Source organism: Enoplosus armatus, chromosome 4 (genome assembly GCF_043641665.1).
Source record: "Enoplosus armatus isolate fEnoArm2 chromosome 4, fEnoArm2.hap1, whole genome shotgun sequence".
In the NCBI taxonomy this organism is placed as follows: domain Eukaryota; kingdom Metazoa; phylum Chordata; class Actinopteri; order Centrarchiformes; family Enoplosidae; genus Enoplosus; species Enoplosus armatus.
This window is the reverse complement of record NC_092183.1, coordinates 3805437-3819511: the sequence shown is the minus strand read 5'-3', so window position 1 is coordinate 3819511 and position 14075 is coordinate 3805437. Positions and strand designations below refer to the sequence as shown.

Sequence of the window (14075 nt, the reverse complement as noted above, 5' to 3'; positions counted from 1 at the left end):
TAATCATAATAATCATCATCATAATAATCATAATAATGTTGTGATGCAAAGCCAGTGAATCCTTATTTAAGGTGGCTCCAGTTTTATGTATTTTAATGATTAAGATCCGATTGTACAAATGTGTGTTTAAGGTGAAAAGTGAAATAACCAATAGGGTTAAAATCTATACGTCGACTTTGTCTATTTTTGTTGCACTTATCCAGATATCAAGACATAAAGCTATAGTGATTATTAATTAAGATTGTAAGCCGTGTTATCAGTGCTGCTGTCAGCAAAACAACACACAATAAAAGATGCAGCTCTTTGCTTCAGCACTAAAGGAATCAGGACGCTGAAAAATGTCGTGTTCGGAATCGATATTAAACATAAAAGAAGTCAGTTGTGGTCTGTTTACGGCTGAGTCTTGTGTCCTCAGTTATCAGCAGTTCAGGACGGAGCTGTGGCGACTCTCTACACTGCACAGCTTCACTGTTAGTTTCTTTACATTTTAACCAATATGTCTAATCCTACACTAACACCTGCACAGGTAACTGCCAACTCTGTATACTCTGACACTATTGATTTCACTCTTTTCTGCATTGGACCAATAGATTACTGAACATCAGCAGATGTAACTAAGTACTCAAGTACTGTTCTTAAGTACAAGGTACTTATACTTGACTTGAGTATTTCCATTTTATGCAGCTTCGTACTTTAAGTCCACTACATCTCAGAGGTGAAAACCATGTATCTCCGAACGGTAGGATTAACTTCTCCTTCTTCTTAAGATAAATAAACTATTTAAAATCGGCTGTAAAATGCATCGTCACAAAGCTGAAAACAGCTTTTCTTATGAAAAGTTGACTTGTTAGAGAGAAGAGGTTCTCACAGGACAAACGTATCATGGTCTTCTGCGTTTCTGTGGATGAAACTAGTCAGCTGTATATAAAGTAGTTCAGATGAGCTCAGCCTGAAACATCTACAGCAGTAAAATGCAACAAACACATTCATGCAGAGAGAATGTAAAACACTGACAGGGACCATTTTACTGCAGAATGAGTACTTTTACTTTTGACATTTTAAATTCATTTTGCTGATAATACTTTTACTCAAGTAGAGGATCTGAATACTTCTTCCAACACTGTCGAACATTCATTTTGTGCAGAATTGATGGAACACACTGGACCAAAACCAAGGTCATCCTACTTTGTTCAATATATATATATATAGATCAGCAATGTGTTTTTAAATTCAGCCATCAATAATATCTGGAATATAATCGATAACTTAGTCAGTAAGACTGAAGACAACAATCTGATCCATTTGGGAAACTCAGATTTATTTGGCATACTCTTGACATGCATTGATGATCCTTACATCGAAAGTTTTCACAGTACTAAACATGCTTACAGGAAACAGGTGACAGATTTTCAAAACAAGGTGAGTCTGTTGACATTCATCCGTTGTGGTCGTGTCCGCGTGACATCTTGACCAACAAAAACAAAAACAAACTTTACACACATGGAAGTCCTTTCACAATAATACATTTTTGGTGTCCGCTGCTGTGTTAGTCCATCATCAGCATCTGTTCAGGTGGATGAGTTCAGGATGCGGGAGTCTGCGGAGTCGGAGCGTTCTTCGTAGTCCTCATCTGGGGAGTAGAGGCCGGGTTTGGGTCCCAGCGTGCAGCCCTCCTCCTGGATGCTGATGCGCTGCTCCTCGGAGGCTCTGGGGGGGAGGATGGAGGAGCTGCGGAACACGGAGCCCCCGGGACCGGCGGGGGCTGCGGGGGAGAAAGGCGACACGTACTGGGCCGCCGAGCGGAGCTGGTACTGCTGCTGCAGGGCCATGGTATTCCACAGAGTCACGTCGTTGTGCACGAAGGGGTTGGCCTGGCTGCGCGTCAGAGAGTTGCGCAACATGAGCGGGTAGCGCGTGGGCTGCGGGAAGGACGGGTGCTGCAGGGGGACACCCAGCGGGCCGGTGGACACCACGCCCGAAGCGGAGTCGGATGTGAATCGGAGGGACTCGGGGACCCGGAAAGCGGAGCCCACCGACCACTTGGCGGAGGAGGACACCGGGTGGTAGGAGCCCAGCGTGTGCTCGAACAGGTGTCCGTTTGAAGGCAGCACCAGGGCGTCCGGGTGCGGATCGGTGTGCGGGTGCGCGCTCCCGTCAGGACTCCGGCTGGACAGCAGCACCTCGATGGCCCCCACCAGATCCCCCCCGCAGCCTCTGAGGATGAGCTCCAGGACAGGAGGCTTGTGAGCGGGGAAGATCTTCTTGAGGACCTCCAGCGGCGGCCGGTTGGCTCGGAGGCTGAAGGGCAGGCTGATGGAGCCGGTGAGGCCTTCTATCAGCACGCTCTGCTCTGCGGGGCTGACGGGGAACTTCTGAGGACTCTCGGTTTTGGCCTCCTTCTCAGTGCTGCCGGCTTTAGGGAGGCTGTAGCGGCTCTCCTCCGTGTGCGAGGGGGTTTCTGGAGGCTCCGGGGTGTAGCAGGAGTTTGGTTTGGAGCCTTCAGGGGAGCTGACCGGGTCCTGCTCCTTTTCACTGGAGCTCCCCCCGTTTTCACCCCCTGACCCCTCATCAGGACCGTCCTCTGTCGGCTCTGCAAGACAAGAGAACAAACAATAAGGAAACAGAATAAAACCAAACACCCCGCCTCCCAGAAAGACCTCTGCTGGGGGGTCTGAAATGAATTCTGCACCTCTTGATGCAGAGCGACCCGCTGTAAGCTCTCCTCGGGAGGAAACGTAACATGCAATTAATGGCGTGTCAGCTTGTCTCCACACACAGCGACTCGTGTGGATTTACTTGACTTTCTCTTCTCCGAAGCTGTGAACACAAAGTGCTGACTGCGTGTCAGTGAGGAATCTCCCGCCGGTGCCTTTTGACCACATTCTGTAAACAGATCGCTCGCTGCTCGGTAACATTTCATCTGAAGTTGACCTCCTGCAAGAAATATGGCGATTACATTCGACTGGTTCTGTCCGCCGCTGATTACTGTGATCCGTTCAACCGCTCAGCTCGGTGTGTCAGGAGCCAGCTGATCGGTGTGTCAGGAGCCAGCTGATCGGTGTGTCCGGAGCCAGCTGATCGGTGTGTCAGGAGCCAGCTGATCGGAGTCAAGTTCATATAGAAAAACAACCAAAATCTACTCTGAAACATTCAATAATTCAGTTAATTACCACGCCGATGTGTGTGTGTGATATTATATAAATATATATATATTATATAAATATCATATATTATATAAAAACACTAGAACTGAAATTAGAACAGTTAATTTTCTAAAAATAACCACGTGTCTCACATACTTTACAAAATAATAAACAGGATTTTTTTTTGACTGAATGGTTTTCTTTGATTTTGTTGTCTTAAATAAAAATAATTCTTAAAAAACGGAAGAAAAATAATGCAATTTTCAATAAACAATTGGAACAAAAAAAACAACTACTCGAATAATAACGAGGCGAAAAAGAAATGTATTACAGATATTGCCAGAACTAATAGATGTTCATCCCTATTAATAACTCAATAAACGGGGTTTGTTGCTTTTGTTAAGACAAAACAAACATCAGCTGTATTTGACCTTTAGCACAAACAGCTGACATGTCTGCTTTGTAATAGACTCACGTGTCCTGTGATCGAAACATTTGTCTGTTTTTATTTTGTTTTCTTACCTTTGAGGCTCTCATCTCATCTTGATGATTTAAACCTAATTAACCCTTTTTAAAAGGTGAGTCATCCACAGAGGAAAATGTGTCTGAGTCGCTTTTGTCTCACTGAGATAAATGTACACAATAAGAGCATCTTAAGGTACTTTGAACACTTTGTGATTTAAATACCCAAAAACTGTTTTTGCATTTACTTTTTGTTTTTTAAGATAATTTTCCTCTGATAAGTTTGAAAACTTTAAACAATTCACGAGGTATCCGAGTAATCCTGTGATTTATTAATTTATTATTATTTCTATTATCTATTAGTAGTAGCAGCCTAGCATTAATGATAGTATTTTAACATTATTAGTTTTCTGCTAAAGAGAATATCTTTCCATAATGTGGACATTCTTTCATTATTTTCATTCCATCTAATAAAATAATTGTTGAATTAATAAAAGTAAGCATTTAAAGTGGGACTTCATGCTGCAGCTCCTCTCTGCTTGTTTCTCCCACCTGTGCATGTCTGTGCTCCGGCCTGCACCGGCTCCGTGCTGCTCCACCGCAGCTCCAGCTCCTCTGTCCTCGGCGGGGCTCCCTGGTTGCCCTCTCCGGCTCCGGATATGCCGATGCCGGGCAGCACTCTGAGTGATTCCGGGATGAGGCTCTCCAGACTCTCGTTGGCCTGCTGCCTCCGGAGCGCCACCTGCGCCGCCATGACGCGCTGCCGCTCGATGATGAGGATGCATTTCTCGCAGGTGCAGTCCTTGAAGCGGCAGTAGCGCTTGTGACCTTTGAGCCACGACAGCACGCCGTGGTTCCGGCACCGCGCGCACTTGGGGGTCCTCTGGAGCGGGGCCCGGGGCTGAGACACCGGAGCCCCCATGTACAGGTAGGGGGACCCGTAGCCATTCATTCTGTCAGACGCGGCGTGTTTTCCAGGACGCGCAAGTTACATCTGCGGAGAGGCGGAGCGGGGCGGGAGTGTTGTTGTCCGAGAGATGGAGCCGGATGGAGCTGCTCTGCCACACGCATGACAGGATGAGGATAAGAGGTGTTGGCTTGTGTTGGAGGATCCACCTTTCCTTCGGCTGACAGCACAGATATGCATCAGGCTGACACGCACTTATGGAGACGAGTAACCAAACGCTGTCACTCGCGTCAACGCGCCTGCACGCTGCAAGAAATATCCATGTGAGGCTGAAAGTGGGCGGACAAAAAAAAAGAAAACCTGCCAGTCGAGGATCAGATAACCCCACATGTTTCCCTGTCAGCCCCGCACGTTTGTAGAGTTTCCTTTAAAAACGGTAACTTTCAAGATCAGTGAAACACCAGGAAAGACCCAGTAAGAGTAGAAACATTCTGGTTTGCAACAATTATTCTCTCCATGTGTTTTCAGCGGTTTAGAGATTTTAAGACTTTGATCCTGAAGCTGAAATGAGATTCCTCAAAGGGACATTACAGCTTTATCAATGGGGAGCTGCAACATTATCTCCAGAAGAGGTCAAACTGCAGGAAGAAACGACTCTTAAACATTTACAAGGAGGCGAAAAGACCAAATATAAATGCAGGAGTTGGTGCGTTTCCTGCTGACACTCATTATTTTAAATTATATCATGTCTGTTTTAACAATTCAGCAAGAAACAAAACATTACTTTTAATCTAAGAAAAGCATCATAAATACCTAAATATGTAAAGTCTGTAAACTGCTTTGCTCTGCTGATGCTAAATATCAAACATTTGACATCCTAGCTGTCAAAACTGGCCAAATGAAACATTTTACATACATACCTACTGTAAAAGATGTGCCATCAGTCCAAAGTCAACTGAATATCAAATGTGAAACCCAGCTGACACAAAAAACAACCAATTAAACATTTTCAGGACATTAACCAATTTGTAGATGTTGAAGAAATATGATGCATAAAATTCATATTTTAACAATTCAACATGGAAAAAAGAAACATAATTTAAACTGAAAATAGCATCCATAAATACTTGTGTAAGTTCAAAATCTTAACTCTCTGAAGTTGAATATAAGAATTGTGACATCCCAGCTGTCAAACCCTCTGATTTTGATCTCTTTAGATAGGCTGGATTTCTGCAAAAAAAGCTTCATTTTAACACCAGGAGCGTAACGCATTCAAAGATCGTGTATACTTTAATTCAATTTTAAAAGTCAGGACATTTGTGGAAATTCCCCCTCCCTGTTGCCTGCAGGCCCGCAGGCTGAGAGTCTTAATTCGGACAAAACGCTCGCTGCTTCTCGCACCTTTTACACAATCGTACATAACTTAGATGATTAGGTCTCTACATGTATTAAAAGCCCTTTGGGAACTATGTCGAGGATGCTGATATGTCCCTTCTGCTGGACTAATAGAGGGCATTGAAACATAACACCGGACAAAGCCGGGGCCCATTTCTGACCGTAAAAAAGGTTTATTCAAGCAAATAATGGGATCCGAGGCTGCGCGGCTTACAGAGAATAAGAGCACGGTAAACTTCCCCACATGAAGCCCGTCTCCAGGGCTATTAAGCTTTTAATTGGAAAATAGCAGAGGAAATTTCAAGGTGACTAGAGTGGCTTTGCAGTTTGTGCCGGCCGAGTAGATTTGTGGGAGTGGGAGGCGGCGGGTGAACGCCTACACCACAACGCATAATAAACTTATTCATGTTGTTCGTTGATAAAGAGTAAAACACAAACCGGAATAAAAGTTTATACTGCAGGCTGCATTGTAATTGGCATTTCTTGTTTTTTCTTTTTTTCTTCCTTTTCATTTTGATGCACTGCAAGGTGAAGATGCAGGACGGCTGTAGCCGAAATATTGTTACGTTGAGGTCCTATTTGCATTTAATATAAAACACAAAATAGATTTTAATTACTTAGAAATACACGTTCTTTATTAGATATAGTGATTCTGTATGTTAGAAGGACAGTAAGTCTATGCAACTACCACAAAGGCTAACTAAAGGAGCAGCCTACAGGTGTTTCCTAAAGAATAAAATATAAAACAGAGATATGATACCTGAATAAAATATAACATCAAAAACGTAAAAATGTAGGCTACAAATGACAGACCAACTGTAAGTCTACAACACAGTGACTAACGTTACTTGCAGGGCTAGTGGTGAACTGCTGTAGTTAGCTGGCGAGCTAACCGTTAGCTTAGTCACAATAGCTCCCGGAGCTTCTCTCTTTTCTTTCTAGCCTTCAGTTTACTTTCCCCCAGACATTTTGTTCACCATTACACACCATTTCATTCAATAAAAAGTTCATGAAAAGGGAAGATAAAGCTCTCTAAAAAAACAAGCTAACAAGCTGCTAATGAATTAGCAAACTCATTAGCTTAAAATAAAAGTCTCTGAGCTAACAAGCTTGCTAGTTAGCAAACTTGTTAGCTTAATGCTAGCTTGGTTGCTAATGAGACAATAAGTTCGCACAGTTTATTCAAAAGACGAAGCCTATTTGTACCGACTCCTGTCTCATAACTGTCCGAGAGTCATTGCTCTTTCGTGGAACAGTTTTTACTCCCGACAGAGGTTGAATAAAATTAAATGGTGCAACTCAGCTAGCTAATAAGCTACAATAGCTTCCTCTATTTTTGAGACTGGACCAAAGTGTGTGGGCAGGAAATCCCATTATGGCTTGGCTTGTATTGATGGCTCTATTGATCACAAATATTAGAAATATAAGCTAGTAAAGCTTTAAAGTCTCTCAGAGGAACAAGTGCTTAGCAAAATCATGCATGTTTATTTTTCTCTAATATTTGCTTTTTTCTTGTAAAATACTTGAGTTCAATTTTTCCCCCCCAATTTTCAGGCATTTAAAAAGTATTCACACGAAACAATATGGGAAAGAAAAATAACAACTGAAGTGCTCACACCTCAAAGAGACTGTATACAGCCTGTGATGAGTAGACATGCTATTAAAGGGTCACGTACGAAGTGTGAAAACTACATGGAAAATACTAGATAATGTGAATGTGCAGAGAGGTAAGAAAACTGATTTATTCGAATCTATTTGAATGAAACAAATCAAAAACAAAATAAGAGATTAAAGAAATTGGAGGAGAACCTTAGACTATTTAAGTGTATTGTAACTCCAGCAGCTATGATGTGCAAGTATGAATAAATAAGTAAACATGATACAATAAAGTATATAATGTTATTTATATAGTACAGCATATGTATATACACACGTTTCTTTACAGTAATAATACAATACTGTGGAGTATATATACAGCATGAAATTAAAGAGAATACTATGATAGGCTATAGCATTGATCTATATAAAAGCACAATAATAACATATATAATTACAATAGAGTACTATTACAGTGATTTAATGCAAAATATATGAAAAATAAATGTAAAATAAAAATGTTGCTACTTCTTATACTGCTACTCTCACAGTTAATAAACCTGGTATCTGTGTATAAAGGAGGAGGAGGAGATCTGAGATGTTGACAAAGATGTTATGAGCCTGCAGAGATAGTTCTCTCCTCTGTTCACAATCCTTCATGTGAGACTTCTTATGGGTTTGTTCTTCCATTTCTCTGAGGAGGCAGGTGAAATGATCACAGCACAGCACTCATGTTTATTAAGGTATTAAGTAACAGCATTATCTGGTCATAGAGTAGATAAATGATAACAGACAGTACATCTCCTTTTTCATTGATATGTCTGACCATATTTTAGCCGGGTTGGTATAATTTTTAGCCTTGGCATGGCTCTATAGTCTGTCCGCTGCTTTATACCACCGCTTTAGTCCAAACTGAAATATATCATGGTCCCCAGATGATGAATCCCACTGACTTTGATGATCCCTGACTTGTCCTCTAGCGCCACCACGGGGTTCATGTTTTTGTTTTTTTAAAATAAAAAGAGGAGCATATTAGGATAAAGCATGATTGACTGTGTTAATTAATAATCTCCTGTTTTTGTAGTTATTTTGCATCTTTCATGAATGGTGGCGAGTCCTGACAATGGCTTTAGTATGAAATGTTGTTTTAAAGAAGTTGTCTGTGCTTTAATTCGCTATAATAACCAGATTTCACTCGATTTTTGTATGATTTTCACAATTTTTAATGAGGTCAACTTATGATGTGTTAACTAGCAAAATAATACGTGCAATTACTTTTACATTTCACCCACTCATGTTTATATTAGTGGAGGAAACTCCTCCAGCAGGACCCCTCCAGAGCTGGAGCAGGAGGAGAAGGAGGAGCTGACCTCTGCTGAGTGGGGTTATTATTAGGTGCTGATTGGGGGCGTTGCTGCCACTCAGAAGTCCTGTCACAGAAACGCTGATTTAAGTCTCCCCGGGGAGGCGGGACACTGAGCTCCTACAGAGGAATTAGCCGGACATCTGAATTAGTGAGACGTTTTCAGAAAGCACAGAACGTCCGTCAGCAACCATCAGTCTCCAGGGAAAAGAGAAACGTCTGCAGGCTTTTAGGCTACTACAAAAAAACCTTTACTTGAGAATTGACACAAAATACTAAAAGGAAGATGAAGCAACCGTATGAGCACTAAATGTATATTGAAAAATTAATTATTCGACTAATACATTTTGGAATTTGACACATTATATACGAAGCTTGTGATTGACAGTTTTAAAATATGGGCTTGGAGAAGCAAGTAACATAATTATTAATATGATAATTGTGTTTAACTTCTTAAAAAAACAAGTAAATGTCAGTAAAATGTGATTTTTAAGGTTACAAATATAATGCATTCAGAACTGTAATTAAATAAAAGTACATAAAATACACGTGCTGTCAAAAGTGAAGAAGTACTCCTTATCCAGAGGTGTAAGGAACATAAATGGTAATCCCCAAGTAAAGTACGTACAGTACATTTACTCAAGCTCTGTACTTAAGTACAACTTTAAGGTAATTGTGAGTATAAAACAGTTTCTAATATTAAATATCTGAATGCCAGATGAAAAATCTAAATTTATGCCTCTGAGCCACTCGTGGAGAAGAGTGTCGTCCTCCTGAAGGCTGCTGTGCTGTTCTCAGATCAGGTGTAAAGACAAATGATGGGTAACGTCCTCAGATTAGTTGTGGATGCACAGCGTCACGGCGGCCTGTTAAGCCGGTTTAGTTTGTCTAGTTCAGCCTGTTTATTGGTGCTTGGCTCTCGGGGCTGGACGTTTATGACCGGAGCTCTGCCTGTCCTTCAAACAGCACTGAGATCCTCCACCACTGGTCAGAAAACACAAACTGCATCGCACATACACAGTGAGCTTTTCTAAAAATATTAAAGGAATATACGCAAGTACGTATAAGTGAAAGTACATAAGTGTTGGCACCAAAATATACTTAAAAGTACTTCAAGTAAAAGAAAAAGATGCTGTTTTTTTTGTTGAAGCTGCTTTTTGTATTTATTGGTAAATAAATAGATCTTTGAAAAATATCTGCTCCATTTGATCTTATTTTATTGTTATTTAAATACATTTGTTTCATGCATTCATGCAAGTAAAAACTATTTTTAGAGTTTTCTTTAATAAAAAGGTGACATTTTTCTTGAATCTGTTTTTACGTCGTCTTTTAAGATTCTCACACTCATTTAATAAAACAACTTTGTTTTGTTTTGTTGGAAACGGGTTGAAATAATCCCGCTCGACTCTTCACTTAACTTGTGAGAAAGACTTCGAAAGGATTCAATAATTAATTAATATTTGATGACGACCATCATATAAAATAGTTCTGAATGAGTACTTTGATAGTACTTTTGTACTTCAGTAAAACTATAAATGCAGGAGTTTTACTTGTAGTGGAGTATTTTCACTCTGTGGTAATACCACTTTACTACCCTGCACACCCTCACAGTTGTTCTCACCTGTTGTGGCTGACTGGACCTTTGGCTCAGATGGAAGCTGGGCGGAGATATGCTGGAAGTTACATGAAGTTACATGTTTCACTGTAATTACCTCAATACATTCAAGAATTTCAATGTGATTTTCTGACATGATAACTGTGTCCCACAATGTTATGCTCAGGAAAACACATGTGGAGGTTCAGATTATTGGCAGTGATACATTAGAAATGTCATAGTTGAAGACATGTCAGCGTTCGGCCAGCTGGTCAGGGACACAGTCGCTGACAATCACCACTAAACATTTTAGAAATTCTTCTCGATTTGCGTCTTTATGACAATATTGTATTTATCAGATGATTTAACTTCTTCAGACTTGGCAAATCCACCAGGAGCTCCATCATCACAGACTCACAGTGCAGAGAAGTTTTGTTGTTTTGAGTGTTGAGGGGAAAATGTGAATAAAATGATGCTCATGATTTGTTTTGCAAGCAGATGCAGAATACATGATGTCGTATTGGGAAAGTATTTATCATTAAAGACAATTTAAAAGGTGGAAACAACAAACCAAAGAAAACAAAAAAAATGTTTGTCTTAATTTGATATCACGATACAAACGCATCAAGTTATAAATCCTTGGAAAACATAATATATTTCTTAATCTATTGTATCCCAACATTAGTAGATCTTGTCACATGTACTTTATAGCATTATTATATAGTTTTTAAACAGTTTGAACACAACTAATGTTTGCTAAAAAAAACAAAAAAAAAAAAGTAGTTTCTTGCTGCAAACTTAACTTCACTGCACTGCACTTAACAGAAGATGAGGACTTCTTGCGAAGATTAAAGGCTTAACCTACAGGCATAAACAGCTGTCCTATATGAAGGATGACGAGCTCATTATGAATACATGGGAAAAGATGTTGCTCGTTCTTCCACTTAATTGACTTAACTACTAAAAACTGTGGAGCCCATTGAGCTGAAACTGATCCTCAGGTATGAATATATCCAAGCGGTTTTAAGTTCGAGCTCACGGCGTCCTCTTCCACACTTCCTGTCTGTATCGAGCGGCCATCACTCCAGCAGGAGGTGTCACGGGGGGGATCCGGGCAGATTTTATCTATTATGGGAGGGCGTGATTCATGGGGGCAGAGGCAGCTCAAGGAAAACCAATTCTGTGACACTTTCTCCCCCCTGCGCTGTACACCGGGCGGCAGCAGCAGCAGCAGCTACAGAAGGACAAGGCAGCGGCTGCCGGTCGCCCCTGACAACCGTGATAAAATGGCCTTCCTTAACTAAACTCGTAAAGCACCGGGCAATAAAACTCAATCTTCTGTAAAATCCAATTAAGTCATTATCTGACTGATTGTATCTTTAATTGAAAACAGAAGTGACAGTAAATTTCTGTGATATATCAGGATCAATCGATACTGCTGTACAATCTGGTCTCAAGAGGTGATTTATAATGTCAAAGTCTTATAGGTAACTCCACATTCTTCTCTCTAAAACCACTGGTGGATGAAATTAAGAGTAAGTGCGTTTCATAAAAAAACAAGATGGTCACGTTATTGATTACAACAGATGGGGCAGGATCCAATGAATGTTCCCACAGCGCAGCAGAAAGAAAATACAAGTAATTTTCTCTGTCTGTTTTATATTGTTGTTTCCAGCACACCATCACATTTACACTCCATCACGTAGAGCGTTTTTATTTCCCTAAAACTTGTAACGACATAAACTCCAAGACTCCAAATTACTTTTGTTGCTGTCTTATTCAAACACAAACACAAATAAACACTTTGAAAGCATGCGGTTCGAAATGAATCTCCATAAAACACATAAACAGTGTACAGTACAGCAGTGTACTAGTCCGCTTCACAAAGGCAGAAAAGTTGGCAAAATCTCATCCGAGGTGTTTTTTTAATGAACACTTAAACAACACAACTCAAAAGGGGGCAACACAGGATAACTTTCATTAGTTCATGAAGTAAAAAACATCTGCAGTTTGTTTTGGAGTAATTACTTACACAGAGAAACACTGCGACCAGGTATTCTATCTGTTAAAAAACACAACTGTAGAGATTACAAGGGCTGCAGCTAACAGTTATTTTTATTACTGATTAATGTTATTTTTTTTTAATTATTATTAATGGGAGTAGCTATTTGAGCTATAAAACACCAGAAAGCAAGAAATTTAAGGAAAAAAGCAGCAAATATGAACATTTAAGAAGCTGAAACCATAAAATGTTGAAAAAGGATTGATTATCAAAATGGTTGCCGATTCACTGTCTGGATAATCAATGAATCAACTAATTGTTCCAGCTCTACACATCACTGCTGCAGCGCCTTAGCCTCTGCTGTATCTACGAGGCCGTACCAAAGCAAGTAAACAGTTGTAAACAGTAACCTGTGTGCACAGCAAAACTCCTGACCTGAAGGGGTTAAATATACAATAGACATGCAAATTCTCCGGTATAAACGACGCCATAAATAAGCAGCCGGTGCTCATCACACGCCAACGCGACGGAGGGAAACATGATTCATGTCGAACCCTCGAGTCGCACGTCGTCCTGCGGGGAGGACGTCTCAGCGTTCTCTACTCTGAACTTTAACTCAGTGACACTTTCATTTATACGGAGAAAAAAAGAAATCTATGCAGTTGAAATCAGTCAACGTTCGTTTCCAAAATGATCAGATTGTTGTTCTAAATACTGTATTCCAGTGTCGAGGCTCAAAAGACGTCCAAGCATAAATAAATCTGGGAGAAATTTGGTTTTAAAATGTTTTAAAATGGAGCTACACCGATAAATTCATAGTCTATCTGCAGATATATTCGTATTGGTGTGTAAGTCGGCCGATGACTAACAGGAAATTGTTCGTTTGAGGTAATTTGGAAACAGCGTCACCATTAGATAGCTCATGTAAAGAATCCTCATCAAAAAGTTTATGTGTTTATGAAAAACAAAGACGTCAGATGTATCATCAGAGTTTTAAACTCTGAAATATCGATATATATCGGCCACAAACGTCCAGTATCGGTTGGGTTTAATAGTCGAAGAGACGAAGGTCCTGTCAACACACTGAAACACAGTACAGTCGTTTAAATACTGTTGAAACAACCGTTAAATGTAACTTAGCACCCCCTGAAAGTCTTTACTTGTCTGACCTCAAGTGGTTTAATTTCTCACCTGGTGGTGTAGAAGTGTACTCCAGGGTGTGTCAGTACGCCGTGACATCACTGTTGGGTGTGGCAACAGGTGAGCCCGAAGAGGGCAGTAAAACACAGCTTTTCAGTTTGGTGTGAAGTGAAGTTACGCTTCAACATACAAAGAAAAGACGACTTTTACTTCACTTTAAATCTGCAAATCACTAAATCAGTGCTAACTGGGAAGGACGGGGTGAACAGGTTTACGGGACAACAAAACACACAAACTAATAAAACTAATACTAATATTAACTTATACAACATGCATTGCATGTCAGCCAGTTGAAAATTACAAGAAACTAGGGCAAAAACTTCACCTGACATTTTCTAAATAGGTGCTTGAGATGTACAGTGATTCCAGTGAAAACATATATCTTAGCAAACACTGAGCCTGTATTCTGACTG

General features: G+C 40.5%; 1 protein-coding gene across 2 annotated transcripts; it reads right to left on the bottom strand.

Annotated features, from left to right (window-relative positions):
• Positions 1 to 1316: 1316 nt before the first annotated feature.
• dmrt3a (doublesex and mab-3 related transcription factor 3a) lies at positions 1317 to 4557 on the bottom strand. Of its 2 annotated transcripts, none has more exons than XM_070905124.1 (2): positions 4158 to 4557; positions 1317 to 2581 (listed from the first exon to the last, which is right to left on the bottom strand). In XM_070905124.1, the coding sequence occupies exons 1-2, from the start codon at positions 4555 to 4557 to the stop codon at positions 1569 to 1571; spliced, it is 1413 nt and encodes a 470-aa protein (XP_070761225.1). In that variant the 3' UTR covers positions 1317 to 1568. The 2 variants fall into 2 exon arrangements, with proteins under 2 accessions (XP_070761225.1, XP_070761224.1); XM_070905123.1 differs by having other exon boundaries at positions 1317 to 2610; positions 4172 to 4557.
• Between the last annotated feature and the right edge of the window lie 9518 nt (positions 4558 to 14075).

Bases quoted from the DNA above. Each gene is read 5' to 3' on its own strand.
- dmrt3a (XM_070905123.1), bottom strand. From the start codon at position 4,557: ATGAATGGCTACGGGTCCCCCTACCTGTACATGGGGGCTCCGGTGTCT. The intron at 2,611-4,171 runs ACAGACATGCAC...GTTTCCTTATTG, and splicing joins GAGCCGGTGCAGGCCGGAGC to TTTGTTCTCTTGTCTTGCAG.